This window comes from Felis catus, chromosome A3 (assembly GCF_018350175.1).
Source record: "Felis catus isolate Fca126 chromosome A3, F.catus_Fca126_mat1.0, whole genome shotgun sequence".
NCBI classification, from domain to species: domain Eukaryota; kingdom Metazoa; phylum Chordata; class Mammalia; order Carnivora; family Felidae; genus Felis; species Felis catus.
In genome coordinates this window covers 24456786-24478815 of record NC_058370.1, presented here as the reverse complement: position 1 = coordinate 24478815, position 22030 = coordinate 24456786, and the positions used below count along the sequence as shown (strand labels likewise).

The following is a 22030-nucleotide window of genomic DNA, read 5'->3' as shown; positions in this document are numbered from 1 at the left end:
GAATGTATGTGAGAACTCTCTCAGGGAGTTCCTATTCTGTCTAGAAAACATACTGCCCAAGGCCTCCTCCACACTGGGCCCTTGTGGCTAGTGGGCTATGCTTTTATATGCCCACACATATCTATTCCCAATAACTGAATTGTGTGCTTATTAAGAGTCTTAAATTGTCCCTGTTTCTGCTAGCTGCTCTTATTATTGTGGCTCAATTAGACAGTAATACAAGCTAACTAATATGAATGCAAAAGCCTGTTGTTATTTCCATGAGAACCAAGCTGAATGCTTTCAAAATACTAGACAGAAAAAACAAACAAACAAACAAACAAACAAATTTGGTCTCAAAGTATGTATGAAGGATACAACTGTAAAACTGAGGGATTAAAATTTCAAATTAGAAGACTTGTACTTTAAAACGATGTAACCAATAATAATGGGGAGGTGAGAGTGGAAAGAAATGTGGTTAATGTGGTAAGCAGGGCCCACAGGGCTTTGTATACTCCCTAAGGTGTTTGGATTTTATCCTGAGTTCAGTGGTGAGCTGACAAAATCAGATTCACATTTCAGAAAGATGACTCTGACTGCAGAATTAAAAGTAAAGGAGCAAGACCGAATGGAGCAAGACTCGTCAGGAAGCTGTTGCAGGAGCCCAAGCAAGAGATGATGGTGACCCAACAATGACTTTAGCATTCTTAAGAACTAATTTTATGGGTTAAACAGGCTTTTGTGACTTTCTAAGAAACCAGCATTGCTAACACAGTTTTCATGGAAAAGCATGTTCCAAAGAACCAATTACAGGCCAATTAGCATACAACTTATTTGTGCACTGGGAACTGTTTACGATTTATTTGCCAATAAAAATGGTAACTTCTACAGAAGTCTCATCTGCTTCCGCAAATCACAATCTTGATCTGGATCATTTCCACTGCAATTGTGAAACCTCCTTCTTATGCAGAGGACATCTAAAAAAGGTCTGTTTCTAAATATGATTTTCAAAAATAGATGTTTTCAAATGTTTGTACAAAATGGAGGTTAGGCTTTGGTATTTGTGACTATAAACTACTCTTAATACCCAGAAAAGAAAACAAGAACACTTACTTCATGAAACACTGCTCCAGAATACGGAGACACTCCCAAGTCCAACAGTGAAAGGCCTTCAACCACTGAAAAGTAAGACATCCAAGTTCACTTCATTTCATCCAAGTTCAGAGACATATGCAGATGGCCAGAGACCAATGTATTAGATACTCCCAGGAACAAGAAGGGCCTCACAGTTTGTCCAAGCCCCTTTACCTCAATCCCAGCAAGTGGCTTTAAATCTTGATTTGAACATTTCAGATGACATGAAACTTTTTTCCATACAGAGCATCTATTTTCACTGTGGGGCAGCTCTCAGGAGAAAATTTTGTTAAACTATGAGCTTTCTTTGATCTCACTGTAATTTCCACCCACTCTAAAAAGTGTTTCCTTTATGTATATTTTGCCACATTCCCCAAAATAATAAGACAACATATTAGAAGTTGAGAAATGTTGTCCCTAGTGTGGGGAAATGGGCACTTTCATATGTTGCTTGAGTGACATTTGTATTAAATTTTCTACAGGGAAATATGTACTTTTTAAGTACTTTTGACACTGAAATGATTGTTCTTAGGGCAATTTATCTTAGGGAAATAACTGTATGTTCATTATGGTGCTCAGAGCATTAAAAAAATAAAAATAATTCCTTGGGACGCCTGGGTAGCTCAGTCAGTTAAGCGTCCAACTTTGGCTCAGGTCATGACCAGCCCCACATCCAGCTCCGTGCTAACAGTGGAGAGCCTGCTTGGGATCCTCTCTGTTCTCTCTCTCTCTCTCTCTCTCTCTCTCTCTCTCTCTCTCTCCCAATCTCTCTCTGCCCCTCCCCCACTTGTGCATCAGCTCTCTTTCTCAAAATAAATAAACTTAAAAAAATAATCCCAGGGGTGCCTGGGTGGCTCAACTGGTTAAGCATCTGACTTTGGCTCAGGTCATGATCTTGCTGTTAGTGAGTTCGAGCCTGGCCCACCTCGGGCCCTGTGCTGACAGCTCAGAGCCTGGAGCCTGCTTCGGATTCTGTGTCTCCCTCTCTCTCTGCCCCTCTCCACTCTCACTCTGTCTCTCTCTCAAAAATAAATAAATATTAAAATAATAATCATCATCTCAATGTCCATTAATAGAGATTTATCTAAATAAATTATGATATGTATATATGTGGATGTGTGGATAGATACATAGAAATATTTCATAGTTAAAAATCATACTATGATATAAATGAATATAAATAAGTGGATGAGCAAAGAAAGCTCTTCCTTACAGAGAACTATAAGTATCAAATGTAGAAGGAAAGATGGAAATAGAAAATCACCATTCGGGAGACCTCACAGTAATAACTGTGAAAGGCAAGATCATCAAGGGATACTAAAATCAGGGAGAAAAAATATGATGAGAAGCCATATTTGCAAGGGGGGAAATAATTTTATATGGACAAACTTGGCACTCACTACCTTAATCGTGTGACCAAAGTTAACATCACCAGTAATAACGTTGGACAGTTCACACTATCAACATCAAGTACCTCCTGAATGATTCACTGAGATGGGGATAAACACTTCTGTAGTCCTTATGCCAAAAATGTGGTACCCTTGCCAAAAATGTGGTACCCTGGCCAAAAAAGCATAATTTCAATCTAATCATGAGAAAACATCAGGAAAACCCAAATTGAGAGACAAAATAGCCAGCCAGTGCACTTCAAAAATGTTAAGACTGAGGGGTGCCCTGGGGGCGCAGTCAGCTAAGCATCTGACTCTTGATTTCGGCTCAGGTCATGATCTCATGGTTCATGAGATTTGAGCCCCATGTCAGGCTCTGCACTGACAGCTCAGAGCCTGCTTGGGATTCTCTGTCTCCCTCTCTCTCTCAAAATAAATAAATAAACTTAAAAAAAGTTAAGACTGAGGAAGTGTCCCAGATTGGAAGAGACTAAGGATACATAATAACTGAATGCAGTGTGGGATTGTGGACTGAATCTTGGACCATAAAAATGACATTACTGGTATAATTGATAAAATTCTAATAACAGATTAGTTATTAGTATTGTATGAATAATAATTTTCTGGGCTAGGTCAGTGTACTATGGTTATGAAGGATGTTAACATTAGAAGAAGTTGAGTACCAGGTAAACAGGAATTCTGTACCATTTTTGCAACTTTTTGAAATCTAAAATTATTTCAAAATTAAGAGTTAAAATAAAAAAGCACATTACAGATATGCATTTACTAAAAGAAAGATGGCCATGAAATACTCTTAAATGAAAAGCAGGTTGGGGCACCTGGGTTTCTCAGTCGGTTAAGCGTCCGACTTCAGCTCAGGTCACGATCTCACGGTCCGTGAGTTCGAGCCCCCCGTCGGGCTCTGGGCTGATGGCTCAGAGCCTGGAGCCTGCTTCCGATTCTGTGTCTCCCTCTCTCTCTGCCCCTCCCCCGTTCACGCTCTGTCTCTCTCTGTCTCAAAAATAAAAAAATAAACGTTAAAAAAAAATTTTTTTTTTAATTAAAAGCAGGTCATAACACAGTATGTCAGTATGATCAAATTTTTTTTTAAATATTTATTTTAAATAAATATTTTAAATATTTATAAGCCTTGATCCATTTAATTATTTGAGAGAAAATGAATATGTATTCAATGAGAAATGCCTCAAATTAAACATAAACCTTAGACATTAAACAAAATAAATAAAAATTTAAAATACAGCAACCATCTCTGCTGATAAGATTACAGAAGATGTCTAGTTTCTTTTACCTTTTCTTCATTTTCTGAATCTTTAGCAATGAGCACTATTTCATAATTATTAGAAAGAAACAGGAAATTTAATTTTAAAAAAATGAGTGAAGGATAAGAAAAAACATAAACGGACACACAAAAAACTATAAAAGGTATGAGCTTATATATGCCTAAAATCTCAGAAGCACATGTAAGAAACTGATATACGTAAGAATCTGGTCCCTCCAGGGAACACAAGTGGGTGGTTATAGGAAAGTGGTATGGAAAGGTGCCTTTTAATCATATAGCCTTTTGCACCACTGGTTTTTGAATCCTGTGATAGAATTACCTATTCAAAGATAAATAAAACAAAATCAAAGTTACAAAGCCTGTTCCAAAAATATATATTTATAATGAGTGGGCCTTAAATGGACCCACCCTAGAAGGAAACTTAATCAGTTACAGAGTTCATACTGGCTGTTAAAATAAAAAAAGCTATTGCTCAAGACAGCTATAACTGGTCCTTATACTAGGACCAGAAAGAAATTTGCCCCACGGAGCCACATAAAGAGGTTGCTGTGTAACACAACTATTCAACCCTTCACTAACAGCTTTACTGGAGACCCCAGGAGATGATTCATCAGGCCACTTCACAGGGCAACTCTCCACCTAAGTCAATGGCATCCTACCACAGAGCAGTAAAAGCAATTCAACAGAGGACCAGTAAGATGCTGTCCATAGACATCACTCTCCACTGGTTTAATCCAGAGGGAGATTGCATACTTTTTAGGCAATTGTCTAAAATGTAATTTCTCTCAGATATGCTTTTGCTAGGATACTGTACACCTCAAAATTTGTTAATGTGTTTTCTGGCAAGTGCTTAGAATGTGGCACTGCTATCATGATGATTAAATATGAACTCATATTACTTAATAAATAATTGATCTAAGGAAAGAGTTAACCTCATGGAAACATTAAAAAACAAACAAACTATCATTTACTCCCACCATCTATAACATTAAAAAGTGTAGGAAGAGCATCAACTCAAAATATTTTTACTTGAATACATTGATATTTATGATAAACTTATAATGTCCTTACTTTGGTGCACATGATTGAAAACTTTGGCATGGTCTGCAGTACATTTGGGAACATCTGAATTACAGAGTAACAAAATCCTCTAGAATGTGATGGTGAATTTACTCCATGTATAAAAGAAAAACCAGGGCCCCAAATTCTAACATATATAACTATGTTCCAATAATATTTTGCTGGGAACATTTTAACATAGGTTTCATAAAATGTCTGTTTGGGCAGAAAAACAAAATACTCAAAACAACAACAATACAAAGAACTCATAGCTTTAAGCCATTCTTTTTCCTAGAGTACCCCCCAAAATAACACCTGTAAAAAGTACACCAGATAAATTGAATAAAATTTCAGCTTCATGGGATTATTATCCAACAACTAATGCTTCAGAATAGTTAACCATAAAAACTAATTAATTATTGCTGACTATTCTAAAATATAAGGGCTTTTTTTATAGGGTCTCAACTCTTTTTTTTTTTAAGATTTTATTTTTAAGTAATGTCTATACCCAACATGAGACTTGAACTTACAACCCCAAGATCAAGAGACATACTCTACCAACTGAGCCAGCCAGGCACCCCAATAAAGTGTCTCAACTCTTTTTTTTTTTAATGTGTATTTATTTTTGAAGGAGAGAGAGACAGAGCATGAGCGGGGGAAGAGCAGAGAGAGAGGGAGAAACAGAATCTGAAGCAGACTCCAGGCTCTGAGCTGTCAGCACAGACCCCAACGTGGGGCTTGAACTCACAAACTGCGAGATCATGACCTGAGCTGAAGTAGGACACTTAACCAAATAAGCCACCCAGGGACCCCAAGTGTCTCAACTCTTAACTGATAAATCCCATGAAGTAAAAATTCTTATTTAGTTACCTTTACATATTTTTCTTATGGTTGATAATAAAAACATATTATGTAGCATAAGACAAACATTGTCTGGGGCACCTGTCGGTTAAGCTTCTGACTTCAGCTCAGGTCATGATCTCGGGGTTCATGAGTTTGAGCCTTGTGTCGGGCTCTGTGCTGACAGCTCAGTGCCTGAAGTCTGTATCACATTCTGTGTCTCCCTTCTCTCTATGCCCCTCCCCCACTCACACTCACTCACTCGCGCTTTCTCTCTCTCAAAAATAACCATTAAAAAAAAAAAAGGCAAACATGGTCTTTGAGCTTCCCATATCAAGAAGGGCATGCATTAAGCTTGTTCAAAATAAGTAGTATCTATATTTCTAGCCCAGAAGGCCCAAGAGACAGTGTCATTCCCATAGCAATGAACACACCTAGCATCCAGAACTTGCTTTCTACATAACTTTTTTCAATAAAAGAAACCAGGATTCCTTGGAGCAGTGGTCAATTCCAGGGCTAGACCAAGAGAAAAATAAGGTAAGACTAAAGCATCTTGTGGTTCCAGAAAGTAATGAAGTATTAAAAACACCAGAACAAAACAAAACAAACAAACAAACAAAATAGTGAGCAAAGTATGTCCAAGGACAAAGGAGTCAACCTGAAAGAGGTCGCAATGGCCAAAGATTTTGAGCATCAAAATAAAGATAATATGGATTATAACCCAGAGAATAAAATAAATACCTATAAGTCCATACAGATGTTAAATAAATAAGGAAGAAGGGACAACTCTTCCTTACAGAAGATTCCAATTCATAATGAAGAAGGAATGAGGGCAATAGAAAAGTCATCATTAGAACACCATAGTAATGACTGCTGCAGGCAAGATCATCAACCCATAAGTGCAAAAAGTAGTGAGTAAAAACTTTAGAGAGAAACAAGATATATACAGAGCCCCTACATATATCCCCCCAAATGTTTATAAATTAAAAAGGGAAAATAGTAACTTTACAGTGGAGAAACCAGGCAGATACTATCATAACCAAGGGATTAAGGTTAACATCATCAGTAATAAGCCATTTCAATATGATGTACCTCGATCCAATACATTGAGAAGATCACATCATTTCAGTGGGACTTTTCCCCAAAATCCACGATCTCAATCTTACTATGAGAAACATTAGACAAACCCAAATTGGGAGACATTGTTTGTACAATACTTGACCAGTATGTTTCAAAAGTGTCACAGTCATAAAAGACAACGCAAAGCTGAGGAACTCTCACCAATAGCAAAAGAATGAGGGCCCACCACTAAATGCAATATATGATCCTAAATCAGATGCTGGAACAGGAAAAGAATAGTGGGAAAATGGTAGACTCTGAGCAACTACAATTTGTTTAATGGTATTATATGGACATTATTGTCTTAGTATTGTCTTAGTTCTGACCAATGTACTCTAATTATGCAGGATGTAAACATGAAGGGAAGCTGGATGAAGGGTATACATGATATCTCTGTACTATCTTTGCAAATGTTTTATAAATATAAAATTATTTCAAGTAAAAAGCTAAAAAACAAAAAAAGTAGTGGTATCCAGTCTCTGGATCCCACTGCCAATTTGCAGGAAACACAGTGAACATGCGAATATGTTAAACTGAACCATGAATATACAATCAGTAAAGTCCAAACTATGGGAAACACTAGAGGTCAAATGGTCTGGGTTCTTCAACAGATAAGAAAAGGATAGGATGGATGGGGACCTTAAAGATTAGGGGAGACTTAAACCACATATAAAAACGTTTAAGGGCAACACTAAGCTATAGCAACTAGGGACACTCATCAGAGCAATAAAACAAAGAGGATATAAAAATGTCATAAGTATAGGGATGCCTGGATGGCTCAGATGGTTAAGCATCCAACTCCTGATTTCAGCTCAGGTCATGATCTCATGGTTCATGAGTTCAAGTCCCATGTCGGGGGCTGTGCTGACAGTGTGGAGCCTGCTTGGGATTCTCACACTCTCCTTCTCTCTACCCCTCCCCGGCTTGTTCTCTCTCTCTCTCTAAACAAACAAACAAACAAACAAACAAACTTAAAAAAAAAAAAAGATGTCATGGGGGCACCTGGGTGGCTCAGTCAAACATCTGACTCTTGGTTTCAGCTCAGGTTATGATCTCACAGTTTCATAAGTTCAAGCCCCACGTCAGGCTCCAAGCAGACAGTACAGAGCCTGCTTGGGATTCTCTGTCTCCCTCTCTCTCTGTACCTCCCCAACTTGCACTGTCTCTGTCTCTCTCAAAATAAATAAATTAAAAAAAAAAAAAGATGTCATGACTATAAAAGTCAGGATAATGGTTATTTAATGAAGGCGCTGAGGGGCTGTGCCTAAAATGGGGCATACATAAGGGCTTCTGGAATAAGTGACAAAGTTCTGATTCTTGATTTGGATGATGCCTACAAATGTGTTTTGCTTATAATGATTCACTGTGCAATACATTGTTGTGTGTGGTTTATTAATTCTCCATTGTGTTTAACAATAAAAGTTCTGGTTTTTTTAAAGTAGTGCTATCAGAAGTGTTCTTCCTGACCCTGAGCCTCATAGCTGCATTGGAGGTGGGTTTCTAAATAAGCACTTATAGCTTGGGCTCTACCCTAAACTCAAGAAGCTAAGCCCATATTGATTCCTAATCATTAGAGCAAAGGCTGAGGAATATATATGATTAAAAATATATATATTTGATTAAAATATATGATTAAAAAATATATGATTTAAAAAAAAAGTTCCAAAATTATTTCTGACAGATTTCTATGCAAGATGGTATAGAGTGCACTCTGGTGGAACAGCAACGCCTAAAGACTCCCAGCTATTCACATAAAACATTATGTATGTGACTTAATCTCTCTGTGCTTCCATTTTCTCATCTATAAAATGGGGTATTTACACATAAAACTATTTACATCTTAGGGCCATTGTGGTGATTAAATTAGTTCTTAGACATATCTAAAATGCTTAGAACAGTGCCTGTCATATAGAAAGCATTATATTAGTGTTAGTTACTGTCTGAGAAGCACATGCTTGCATTTTTGTCAAGTAAAATATTTATATAAATTTTAGTTGAACTACCAAATAAACTGATGGGTCTGTAGAAATGAATGACATAGAAAAAATGTCTTTCCTATTATAATGGGTATCCGTTATTTTCACCTACCCAGCATCAATTTCCCCCTCTTCTGGTAATAGCACTCTGGTCTTCCTATAGGGTGCCCCCTCTTCCATAGTTTGGAAGGTTGTCCCCTCTCCAAAGATGTAGATAGATAGATATTATTTTTAAGGTTTTATTAAGTAATCTCTACACCCAACATGGAGCACAAACCCAGAATCCCAAGATCCAGAGTCACACGCTCCACCAACTGAGCCAGCCAGTAGGATACATATAATATGTATATGGATACATGACTTAGGCTGACCACAGTAATTGGCTTAAGAATTGGCATATAACCCAAATAAGTTCAATGTGACTCAATGCCAAGGCTTTCGTTATGTTTGTTGAAGAACACTCACTCTCCTTCCACTGGACCTGACACTGTGAGGATATAAAAGCCAGAGACTATTGGGGCCAATCTTGCCAATACCCAAGAAGAGCCCTCCTGAATGCAGTCAATGCCAAGATAGAGAAAGAATTAGTCATGATGAGATCACTGAGTCTCTGGATCTAGCTAGATTTGAAGTCACCATCTACCCTGCCTGAATTGTTCTGTTATGTAGGCCAATAAGTTCACTTTTTATTATAATTTGCGCAGTTTGAGTTGGGATTCTGTCATCTGCACATGAAAGAATTGACAACATGCCAAGTTAAAACCCTTCAGATATTTGAAGACAAGAATCATCTCCTCCAAGTTTACAACTTCTCATTTATTCCCATTAAAAATCACTCTATGGTTACAGTCAACCAAAATCTATTTGGATTCACAGTCCTTCACCCAAACAACTGGTCACTCAAAAAACTCATGTGGAATGAATGAATGCCATGTGAAACCAGAGGGGCTCCTACTTCAGTATTTTTAAATGCCTGCCTTTTAGGGTTAAATACAATCACTTGCTTCTTAAAATATCCCGTCTTAAAAGTATACTCTGAAGACAAGTGATACAGATGTACCAACCCCGCTTAAAACAGGACAAATAATTATTCTGACCCCATCAGATTCAGATAGGTGATTAGCAAATCTCTCTCTAGCTCTGACACTGGCCCCAAGCTCCAGACCTAAACCTCTGAATATCATAATATCACCCTATACATACATCAAACACTTACGGCTATGCTTTCTAACTCACCTATTTTAGCCAATATCACAATTGTTCTCCTGATTATTTAGATTCAAAATCCTAGAATTAACTGTTCTGGCTTTCATTATTGTGCTAAGAGCTTAAACATGGATTATCTCATTTAATGGGGTACATATTATAACTTCCTATTTTACAGATGAGAAAAATTATGTTGGAGATCATACAGATATATGTAGAGAAGCAAAAGAAGACTCAAACCCTTTTAAAGATCCCAGACCCTGTGCTCTTAATCACCATATTATATTGCCTCATCTTAGGATCCTTCACCCTGCCCTTCCTATATGTAACCAGATCTTATGTTTTCTTTTCTTCAACATTTATTTAATAGTAACAATACAACTAATTACTCTATGCAAGGCACAAAGGATTCAGTAATGAGTAAAACAGTTTTGGCCTGCAAGGAACTCATACTACAATGGAGAAACCAGATATAAACAAATAATTATAATAAAAAGTGAGACATACTCTTAATAGAAGTTATGTATAAAGTGCTAAGAGAACAGAGGAAGGAGGGCCTAATACTGCCTTGGGGCTTTTGGTAGCCAGAAGAAAGCAGGGACCAAGTGGCTTCAACCCAAACAATTCAGTTGGTTCAACAAATAACTATATGCAAACATTATATGCAAGGATTATCAAGTGTAAGCTCTCACCATCACACATAAGAATTACTACTACCTTTATCACCATTTGTCAACTTCTCTAAATTTTGGTTTCTTCATCTGTAAAATGGGGGAAATAACACCATCTAACACACAGAATAACTTGGGGATCAGAGGCTTACCACAGCCTTTCATATATAGTATTTTTAGAAACCTAAGCTTGAATTATTCATAAAACAACCATTCATTATGCCATTCCCCATTCCAGAATGTCTATGGGATAACATCAAAACTCTAGCATTTAAAGCTCAGGGACACAAAGAGAACTTCTGGGGTGCTGTTACTCCTGTAATGTTTTGTTTTTTGATCTGGGTGCTGGCTAGGGGTGCTGGCTACATGTGTATACAGTTTATAAAAATTCACTGAGTTCAACACTTATTATACGTGCATTGATGTACACTGTACTTAAGAAAGTTTTTTTTATAAGTCTTAAATTCTGGCCCTAACCTAACCCCTACTCCATTTCTCCTTCACTTTGTACATTTTGCACCCTTCAACATTTTCTTGGTCCTGTTTACCTTCCGCTACCAGGAATTCTTTCTCTAAACTCCCTTTCCAAATTCTACATCCCTCAACAGTTAGCTCGCAGCCCACATCCTTAGGAAACTGGAAAAAGAGAGGACACTTCCTTCAGGGTTGAAACTCCAAGAAAGGAACTGGATGTACACGGGAAGAACATTTTCCAAAAAGGATTATAACTATCTGTCTCTCCCACTAGCCTGTGGATCCTTCAGCACAAATTCTGTCTCACTGTAGGCACTGGTATAAAATAGTGGATGAAGAATTTAAGAAACAGTAGGAAATGCTGTAGTACAAGTCCCAGACCGAGAACACGCGTCTAAGCACACTCACACACTCTACTGGCTTAGGCAAGATAGGTTCCCTCACTCAGGGAACCCCTCACTCACTATCCCATACCCCAGGGAGCACCACCTACAATCCCTCACCAAAACCGAATCACCTCTGCAAATCCCAATCCAGCCAGCACGCCCTTCTCTTATATCTATCCTTTCTCAGGCCACGCCCCTCTGCTCAGGACCCGAGGGGGACACACCCCCTCAGCTCCCCACGCCTCAGGTGAGTAGGCCCCTACGGCCCAAACCTGGCACCACAGTCCTACGCCCCCTCCCCTCGGCAGCCCCGCCCTCAGGCTCCGCCCTCCCACCCTCCCCGAGGGCGCCAGAGCGGGTCAATTCCCTCAGAATCTTGTGCTTGAGGCCACTGCCCCCGCCTCCCATTCACTGAGGCCAGGAGAGCACAGGCGGGGCCTGGCCACCTACTCCAGCCAATGGCCTCACCTCTCTTCCAAGAACTCAGTGGGGACACCACCTCCACCCGTTCGGAAATGAATTCGGCCAGACTGGAGCGGAACAAGGCCGCCCGCACGGTCACGGCCACTACCAGCACCAGAGCCAAGGGAGCCGCCATGATAGCTGGGGTGGGCGCGCAGGCGGGGAGGGAAACGTGGGGCGGAAAAGCCTCGCGACCTGTGCGCCACCCTCTGTAGTTCCGCGGCCAGGCGCGCCTTGCTGCTGCCACCGGAGCACCCATACTGGGGACTACCACTCCCAGGAAGCCATGCGGTGAGATGGGGCGGGGCGACGTAGAGCGGGGCTTCTCAAGCTTGTAGTAAAGGGTTGGGCGACGTCTCTTAAGAGAGCAGGTGTTTCGTAAAAGCGCTCGGCGCTGCTAAGTAAGCAAGTGAAGGCGTATCTTACTAGAATAATGAGCAAGTTTTGAGTAGTTGTTAATTTCACTCTTTTGTGTAAGTTTTAAATGTTAGGACGTTTCCCTTTTATGTTTTAAAAATAATATTAAATATGTACTCATTTATGTATTCTGCAATTGTTTATTGAACACCAACTATACGCCAGGCACTATATTGTGTTCTGAGGACACGTTTTGGAGTGCTCTGTTTGCTCTCCAGCCTTGAACAAGTTGCTTAATCTTTCTGTGCCTCAGGTACCTCATGTGGAAAATAACGCTGCATGTTAGCCGGTCCTTACAAGCTAGCCAGAAAGGATTGAGGAATGTTTAGAAATTTTGCTGGTCGCTTTTAAAACACAGCCATTATCAAAAATTAAATTATATAAACTTACAATTAAATAAGTTATATTGAAACAAGGTAATAAATACTCAAAACTTATTACTTACTTTTTTACTACACTTTTGTTTTATCTGTGCTCTTTTTTTTAATTTAATTTTTTTTAATTTACATCCAAATTAGTTAGCATATAGTGCAACAATAATTTCAGGGGTAGATTCCTTAGTGTTCCTTACCTATTTAGCCCATCCCTGTTTTTATATTATTTTTGTTTCCCTTCCCTTATGTTCATCTGTTTTGTCTCTTAAAGTCATCATATGAATGAAGTCATATGATATTTGTCTTTCTCTGACTAATTTCACCTAGCATGATACCCTCCAGTTCCATCTATGTAGTTGCAAATGGCAAGATTTCATTCTGTTTGATTGCTGAGTAATACTCTATTGTATATATATACCACATCTTCTTTATCCATTCATCCATCGATGGACATTTGGGCTTTTTCCATACTTTGGCTATTGTTGATCTTGCTGCTATAAACATGGGGGTGCATGTGTCCTTTCGAAACAGCACACCTGTATCCCGTGGGTAAATGCCTAGTAGTGCAATTGCTGGGTGTAGGGGAGTTCTATTTTTAGTCTTTTGAGGAACTTCCATACTGTTTTCCAGAGTGGCTGCACCAGTTTGCAGTCCCACCAACAATGCAAAAGAGCTCCTCTTTCTCCACATCCTCGCCAACATCTGTTGTTGCCTGAGTTGTTAATGTTAGCCATTCTAACAGGTGTGAGGTGGTATCTCATGGTGGTTTTGATTTGTATTTCCCTGATGATGAGTGATGTTGAGCATTTTTCCATGTGTCAGTTGGCCATTTGGATGTCTTCTTTGGAGAAGTGTCTATTCATGTCTTTTGCCCATTTCTTCACTGGATTATTTGTTTTTTGGGTGTTGAATTTGATAAGTTCTTTCTAGATTTTGGATACTAACCTTTTATCTGATATGTCATTTGCAAATATCTTCTCCCATTCCATCAGTTGCCTTTTAGTTTTGCTGATTGTTTCCTGAGCTGTGCAGAAGCTTTTTATTTTGATGAGGTCCCAGTAGTTCATTTTTGCTTTTGTTTCCCTTGACTCCAGAGACACGTTGAGTAAGAAGTTGCTGTGGCCAAGGTCAAAGAGGTTGTTGCCTGCTTTCTCCTTGAGGATTTTGACGGTTTCTTGTCTTACATTTAGGTCTTTCATCCATGTTGAGTTTATTTTTGTGTATGGTGTAAGAAAGTAGTCCAGGTTCATTCTTCTGCATGTCGCTGTGCAGTTTTCCCAGCACCACTTGCTGAAGAGACTGTCTTTATTCCATTGGATATTCTTTCCTGCTTTGTCAGAGATTAGTTGGCCATACGTTTGTGGGTCCATTTCTGGGTTCTCTATTCTGTTCCACTGATCTGAGTGTCTGTCCTTGTTCCAGTACCATACTGTCTTGATGATTACAGCATTGTAGTATAGCTTGAAGTCCGGGATTGTGGTGCCTCCTGCTTTGGTTTTCTTTTTCAAGATTGCTTTGGCTATTCAGAGTCTTTTCTGGTTCCATACAAATTTTGGGATTATTTGTTCTAGCTCTGTGAAGAATGCTGGTGTTATTTTGACAGGGATTGCATTGAATATGTAGATTGCTTTGGGTAGTATCAACATTTTAACAATATTTGTTCTTCCTATCCAGGAGCATGGGATCTTTTCCCATTTTTTTGTGTCTTCTTCAATTTCTTTCATAAGCTTTCTGTAGTTTTCAGTGTATAGATTTATCACTTCTTTGGTTAGATTTATTCCTAGATATTTTATGGGTTTTTGGTGCAATTGTAAATGGGATCGATTCCTTGATTTCTCTTTCTGTTACTTCATTGTTGGTGTATAGGAATGCAACTGATTTCTGTGCATTGATTTTTATATCCTGCAACTTTGCTGAATTCATGAATCAGTTCTAGCAGTTTTTTGGTGGAATCTTTAGAGTTTTCCATATAGAGTATCATGTCATCTGCGAAGAGTGAAAGTTTGACCTCCTCCTGGATGATTTGGATGTCTTTTATTTCTTTGTGCTGTCTGATTTCAGAGGCTAATGTTTCCAATACTATGTTGAATAACAGTGGCGAGAGTGGACATCCCTGTCTTGTTCCTGACCTTAGGGGGAAAGCTCTCAGTTTTTCCCTATTGAGGATGATATTAGCATTGGGTCATTCATATATGGCTTTTATGATCTTGAGGTATGCTCCTTCTATCCCTACTTTCTTGAGGGTTTTTATCAAGAAAGGATGCTGTATTTTGTCAAATGCTTTCTCTGCATCTATTGAGAGGATCATATGGTTCTTGTTTTTGAGGTTATTTATCACTACTGTATCACTATGGCAAATATTGTATAATGGCGTGCCACTGCCCATCAATTCCTATACTGGTGTTGTCAGGTTAGTATCTTGAAATCCCTCCCAATGAGCGTGTTTACACGCAGAAATCAGGCACTACAAATCAGAGTTTTGGACTTTGGAGAACCCATTGATAAGCATTAAGTAGCACACTACTTCATTAATTAATGTATCAAAAGTGCTTATTTGAGTGCTTAAATGTTAGCTACAATAATTAATATTAAATAAATACATAAGAAAATTTCAGGTCTGTAGATAAGATGAAACAGCTTGTATGATCAAGAATAACTTGGTGGGGGAAGAAAAGAATAACTTGGTGGAAGTGTGGTGGTAGCACTGGACAGGGCAGTCAGGGAAGTCTCTGGGAAGAGGTGACATTTGAGCTGACACATAAAGGATGAGAAACTAATCAGAGCTGACAAGTGGAGGAAACAGAGTCTGAATCAGGAAACAGTAAATGTGTTTGAGAGAGAAAACAAGTGTGTTCCAAGTGGAGAGAGTAATAGAAGGTATGGGGGAGAGGCAGATCGTGGCCAATTAGGTAGGGACTTGTTTGCCATAGTTGGGAATTTGGGAATTTATTCAAAGGGTAATCCATGTGCCATTGGAGGATTTTAGACCAAAAAGTGATGTAGTCAGGTGTATATATATTTTTAATTTATTTCTTTCTTTATTTTGAGAGAGAGAGAGAGAGATTGAGCAGGGGAGGGGCTGAGAGAGAAAGAGAGCAGGCTCCACACTGACAGCATGGAGCCCAATGCAGGGCTCCAACTCACAAACCATGAGATCGTGGTCTGAGCTGAAATCAAGAGTTGGTCTCTTAACCGACTGAGCCACCCAGGTGCCCCAGTCAGCTATATATTTTTAAAAGATCACTATATCCCCAGGCTCTATACAGGGTATTGGGGAATATTCCAGTGGCAAAATTGCACCTTATGCCTTTTTGGAAGTTGGAGAGTAGCTGAAGAGATGTGATAATCTTAAGAGTAACACAAAAGTAAAATCACAAATCATAATGAGTAAAGGGAAAAAACGGAGCAGGATGCTAGGAGAATACAAAAATCAGCCCTGGAGCTGATAGCTTTCTTGACCAATGGGAGGGGTAGGTCTTCAGTGGGAGAGGCAATTAGAAAGGAATAGAAAGAGGCATTCTCATCCTTTGAGCCCTGTTCTGCCAAGCACTGTGCCATACTTTTAACACAAATGACCTTATTTAGTCTGTATAACCTCCCTTCCTGAAGACACAAGTGTTGGTATCCTCTTTGACATAAAAGGAGGAGATATATGTATTACATCATCATAGAGTGAAGTGTATTACATCATGAAAAGTGGAGGTGATTATAACACAAACCTCTTGGTGAAGATTGAACAAGATTATGTAATGTAAAATGGTTAGTCCATACCATTTGCTTGGTATATATTAGCTGTTTTATTTTTGTTTACATCATCCTACAGATGACTTAAAAGTTCTTCTTAGGGTGAGGATTGTCTTTAGGAAAAAACATTTTAGGTAGACCCAAACTAGTGGTTCTTAAACATGAGTTTGCATGGATCATAGACCTAAATATTAGAACTAGAACTGTAAGACACCTAGAAGAAAACATAGGAGTACACCTTCATGACCTTGAGTTAGGCAATGGTTTTTGTTTTTTTTTTTATTTTTTTTATTTTTTTATATGAAATTTATTGACAAATTGGTTTCCATACAACACCCAGTGCTCATCCCAAAAGGAGGCAATGGTTTTTTAGATACCAAAAGCACAGGCAACAAAAGAAGAAATAAATAAATTGAATTTCACAAAATTAAAAACTTGTGCCTCAAAGGGAACTATCAAGAAATAAAAAGACAACTCACAGAATGGAAGAAAATATCTGCAAATCATATATCTTATTAGGGACTTTTATTCAGAATATATGAAGAACTCTTATAACTCAATAATGGAAAATAAATAACCCAATTAAAAATGGGCAAGGATGGGGTGCCTGGCTGGCTCAGTTGGTGGAGCATGTGACTCTTGATCTTGGAATTGTAAATTTGAGCCCCAGGTTGGGTGTAGAGATTGCTTAAAATCTGTAAAAAAAAAAAAAAAAAAAAATGGACAATGGATTGGACTAGACATATCTCCAAAAGAGACACAAATGGCCAATAAGCATGTGAAAAGATGCTCAACATCATTAGTTACTAGGGAAATACAAGTCAAAGCCGCAATGAGATATTACCTCTCACCTATGAAGGTGGCTACAATAAAAGGCAGATAATAACGAGTATTGGCAAGGAAGTGGAGAAATTGGAACCCTCATGTATTGGTGGTGGGAATATAAAATGCTGCCCCCACTTTGGAAAACAGTTTGGCAGTTCATCAAAATGTTAAACATAGAATTGCCATATGAACTAAAAATTAAACTCCTAGCTAATATCCAAGAGAAATGAAACAGATATCCATACAAAAATTGTACATGAATGTTCACAGCTTGTTCATAGTTATTATTCATAATACCCAAAAAGTGGAAACAAGGAAAATATCCATTTTGTTTGTTATGAATGGATGAACAAAATGTGGTATATCTATCCAATGGACTATCATTGAGTAAAAAAAAAAAAAAAAAAAAAGGTACTGATACATGCTACATAGATGAACATAGATGAACCTTGACAACATGCTAAGTAAAATAAGCCAAACACAAAAGACCACATATTGTATATAATTCCATTTATGTGAAATGTCCAGAATAGGCAAATCTATAGAGATCAAACGCAGATTAGTGGTTGTCTAAAGCCGACGTGGTTGGCGGGGTAGAGAATAGGAAATGACTGCTAATGAGTACAGGATTTCTTTTGGGAATGATAAAAATGTTCTAAAATCAGATTGTGGTGATGATTGTACAACTCTGTGAATATACCAAAACCACCGAGCTATATACTTTAAATGGGTGAATTTTAGGGGCACCTGGGTGGCTCAGTCAGTTAAGTGGCCGACTTTAGCTCAGGTCAGGATCTCACGGTAGGTGAGTTCGAGCCCCGCGTCGGGCTCTGTGCTGACAGCTCAGAGCCTGGAGCCTGCTTCAGATTCTGTGTCTCCCTCTCTCTCTGACCCTCCCCCATTCATGCTCTGTCTCTCTCTGTCTCAAAAATAAATAAACATTTTAAAAAAATTTTAATAAAAAATAAAAAATGAACAATCATTTGGGAGATATATTTTTCAAATGTAAATTTCCTAGCTCTGCCCTAGAAACTGTGATTTACTAGGTCTGGGAAGGAACCCAGGAACCTGCACTTTTAATCTCTCCAGTTTATTCTGATATTGGTGGTTCAGGTGCCATATTTTGAAGAACATTACCCTGAAGGTGTAGGTATCCAGTTTCTTATGCAACAAAAAGATGAAAATAGTAATAATAGCTATCATTATTGAGTGCTTACTATGTGTTAAGCATTATTTTAAGTGCTTCACATGTTTTATCTCAGTATATATGTATATAATATATATGTATATATAGTATATACTATTATTTATTATATAGATTATATATTACTATAGATTATATATTATATATATGATATATATTATATATTACGCTTATATATCAGCATATGTATTATATACTATTACAACTACTATAATTTCCCTATCGCCACCTGCGTATGAGGAAACTGAAGAACAAAGAAGTTTAGTAATTTGTTCAAGGTCACACAACTTGTAAACGCATAACCAGGATCTGAATGTTAGGTCCAGACATTGCGGTTAAGCTGCTCTTCCTGAGAAAATGAGAGGAATTTGGGTTGAGTTGGGTTAAGTTGTTTTGTAGCTGAGAAGGGAGAGTAGAGAACTGAAAGAAGGGAGATAATAAAGGAACAAGCAAGATGATTTCTGTCCTGAGAAACCAGAGATCCCAGATGGTATGTGGGTTGCCCAGGAGGAAGAAATTGAGGCTCTAAGATATTAAGTAACCAGTTTTAGGCCATACACCTGGGTAATTGTTCCTTTAGCATTTATTGCACACCTACCTTTGCTGAGTCCTATGCTAGTCTGTAGAGATACAATCTATCCAGTACATTTCTTGTATTCCAAACAGCAAACTGATTCTGGCCACCTTTAACATAAAGGAAGTTGACTAGGAGGTGGCGTGGGAGTTCACAGGGCTAAAGGGAAGACTGAGTAAACCAGACTTGGAACAATCAGGGCCCAAATAAACAATACAGGGCCTGGGAAGCAGGAGGCACCTGCCACATCAACTAGGCATGGAATGAGTGGAATGAGTGAACATTAACCAGTTTTTCATGGCCTTGTATATTTTCTTTCAAGATCCAAAGTTCTTGGAAAGAGCATGAGATTGATTGAGATTAGGTCCCATGCCTGCCTCATGGCTGTGTGAAAACAGCAAGAGAAAAGGATTTGTGAGAAGTCAGATGATGAATTTACTATTTGTCTTAGGACAGCACACCCTGAAGGCAGCTGGGTGAAATCATATGAGTGAAGGCAAGGGGTGATTGGACACTGAATGGGAAGAAAAAGGCAAATATCCACTAATAACGGTGGTGAGAAAGATAGACACAGTCCCTCTCATATTGGAGTTTATAGTCTAGCAGGGAGTCATACAAAATGGAAGTAATCAGACAAAATAATTAGAGTTCATGATTAGACCTGTGAGGGCAACAGACCAGGAGCAATGACAATGAATGACAGAGGACCTACTATTGACTAGATTGGGTAGTCAATGGAAGCCTGTTTGAGGAAGTGATATTTAAGCTGATACCTAAAGATTGAGAGGGAACCATGGATATAAAGAATTGGCAATGGTCAATGGGGTGTATGGGGAGGAAGGGATTGAGTTTGCAATGAGGGAGGCCAATGTGGGGTGAAATGAGCAAGAGGTGAGACTGGAGGAATTATCCTTGTCTTCAACTTTGAACCCACTTTAGCAATGGCCAAACAGACTTTGATAAAATTTACAATTCCTTGGATTATGCAAAGAGAAATTAACCCACACATAGACTTGCAAGATATGACCTGGATGAGAAAGAATGAACTCAAGAAAATCAGCAAAAGACACATAAGAATAGAGTGGGGGGAAGAAAACAGGGTTGTTATAAAAACAAAAGAAGAATTAAAGATACAGCATTGGCTTGATCTATGTGTAGCTTTCTCATCAAAAAACAAACTATATAAAAACTTAAAAATTAACAGTAACAACTCAATAAATAGGATGAGAGGAAGGCAATGGCATGTAGGGAAAAAATCATTGAAGGCATCCTTAAGACTGATAAGGTAGGAAAGACCTGATCTAGTTCATGGTACAGATTAGGAAACTAAGTCTCAGAGAAACCAGGATTCTCCAGAAACCAGGATTCTCACCGTCTGTCTCCTATACTAGCTGCCTCTTTTTCCTGGGTTGGGTGTCTGGTGAGACCAAGTAGGAGACCCACACCAGCTCCCTCCTCAACCCTTGCACCCAAGTGTTGTAAGGGCCCAAAAGGAACCAGAAACCTGGCCTTACATAATGCCCTGAAGACAGATTTCTGGGACTCTGTGCCTCCAGCCCTCTCAATTTTCTTCCTGTCTCCTACCCACAAATGCTCACCATTGCAAAAGCCATTCTGTTAGGAAAACAAGACCAAGATATAAACTAGAACTACAACCTGAAAAGACTGGCTTCCTGTAGCTCAGCCTCCTGTCTCTGAACCCCTCTCCTCAGGAACCATACCCTCCACAAACTATGCATTCAGACCCCTCATGCCCTTCCCCCCAATACACACAGACTTCCCTGCTTTGGAAAAAGAGACAGGTACAGTGGGCTTTGCTTGTTGCTTCCTAGCATCCATTCCACCTTTCCCTTCCCTTTTCCAAATAGGACCCTGAATTCTCAGCTATGTAATTTGAGTGGGATTGACCTCAACCCATTTCCAGGAATGGGCCTAAATAGCTTAAACTAACCAACACACTCCAAATCCCTAGCCACAGTGATTAGTTCAGGAATAAGCATATGACCCAAATCAGGTCAACAGAGCTAAAACCAAACCAAACCAAAACAAAACAAAACACCTCAATTCTGGAATTTTGGATTGAGCCATTTGGGGAAATGGGTCTTTTCTTTTCTGCTGGGTTTGAGTTTGGAAGCACCCAGACTTAGAAGCAGCTGGCAATTTATATGTACAAGACAAGATAAGGCAAGGCCAAGGCCAAAGCCTAATTCAACTGGTAAAGGTACAATGAGCCATGTTCAATGTAAGCAGTTTATTACTTACATACACAACAAGAATAAGCCAGCTCCCTGTGATCCTTGTACCCCACACCAAAAAGGATGACACTGAAACAAAAAGGGCTGGGCAATTGCAACGTGAGTTGTAGGCACCTTGTTGCTAAGGAGCCAATTCTAGGCTGCAGTTAACAGGTTTTCTATTCTGTAGCTCCATTCTTAGTAGGATGGGGTAGAAAGTCCCATTAGCTCCTCAGAACCTGGGAAGAAGTAAGAAAACTCTCATTACAGCTTCCCAGGGGAGATAGGGAGTCCCGGAGAACATGGCATCAGAGTCTTACAAGCCTCCCATCCTCTCATGTTCTGGGAGGGTCATGAGGCAGTCTGCCAAGACTCAGATTAAGTTTTTCAAACCTTTGCCCATCTGGCTTATATGAATGAATACGTGTAAGGTCACCAGGTGACAAGGCAGAGCCATTCCCCTACACTAGCATGTGGTCACAAAGAGACTCTGTCAAGAATTAAGCCAACTCCTAGAAAGTGTTTTGGAAAAATTAGAAAAGACTGGATCTTAGTTCCATTATTTGAGACACTGGATCAAACCTTGCCTGAGGGCAATTAGTGCTAAACATTTCAACCAAATTTCTTTTCTAGTTTAATCCCGTCTGAGTTGGGTCTTTAGCCA

At 38.9% G+C, this 22030-nt stretch overlaps 1 protein-coding gene across 2 annotated transcripts in view; it reads right to left on the bottom strand.

The window, feature by feature from the left end:
* Nucleotides 1–12163, bottom strand: part of PIGU (phosphatidylinositol glycan anchor biosynthesis class U) — an 83609-nt gene extending 71446 nt beyond the window's left edge. Inside the window, exons 1-2 of one of the 2 annotated variants that reach the window (XM_003983593.6) lie at nt 12001–12163; nt 1093–1157 (exon numbers count right to left, since the gene is read on the bottom strand). In XM_003983593.6, the coding sequence (XP_003983642.3) occupies nt 1093–1157; nt 12001–12130 (195 nt within the window). In that variant the 5' untranslated portion in view covers nt 12131–12163. The remainder of the gene's footprint in view (nt 1–1092; nt 1158–12000) is intronic. The other variant, XM_019826620.3, reaches the window with a different exon arrangement.
* Between the last annotated feature and the right edge of the window lie 9867 nt (nt 12164–22030).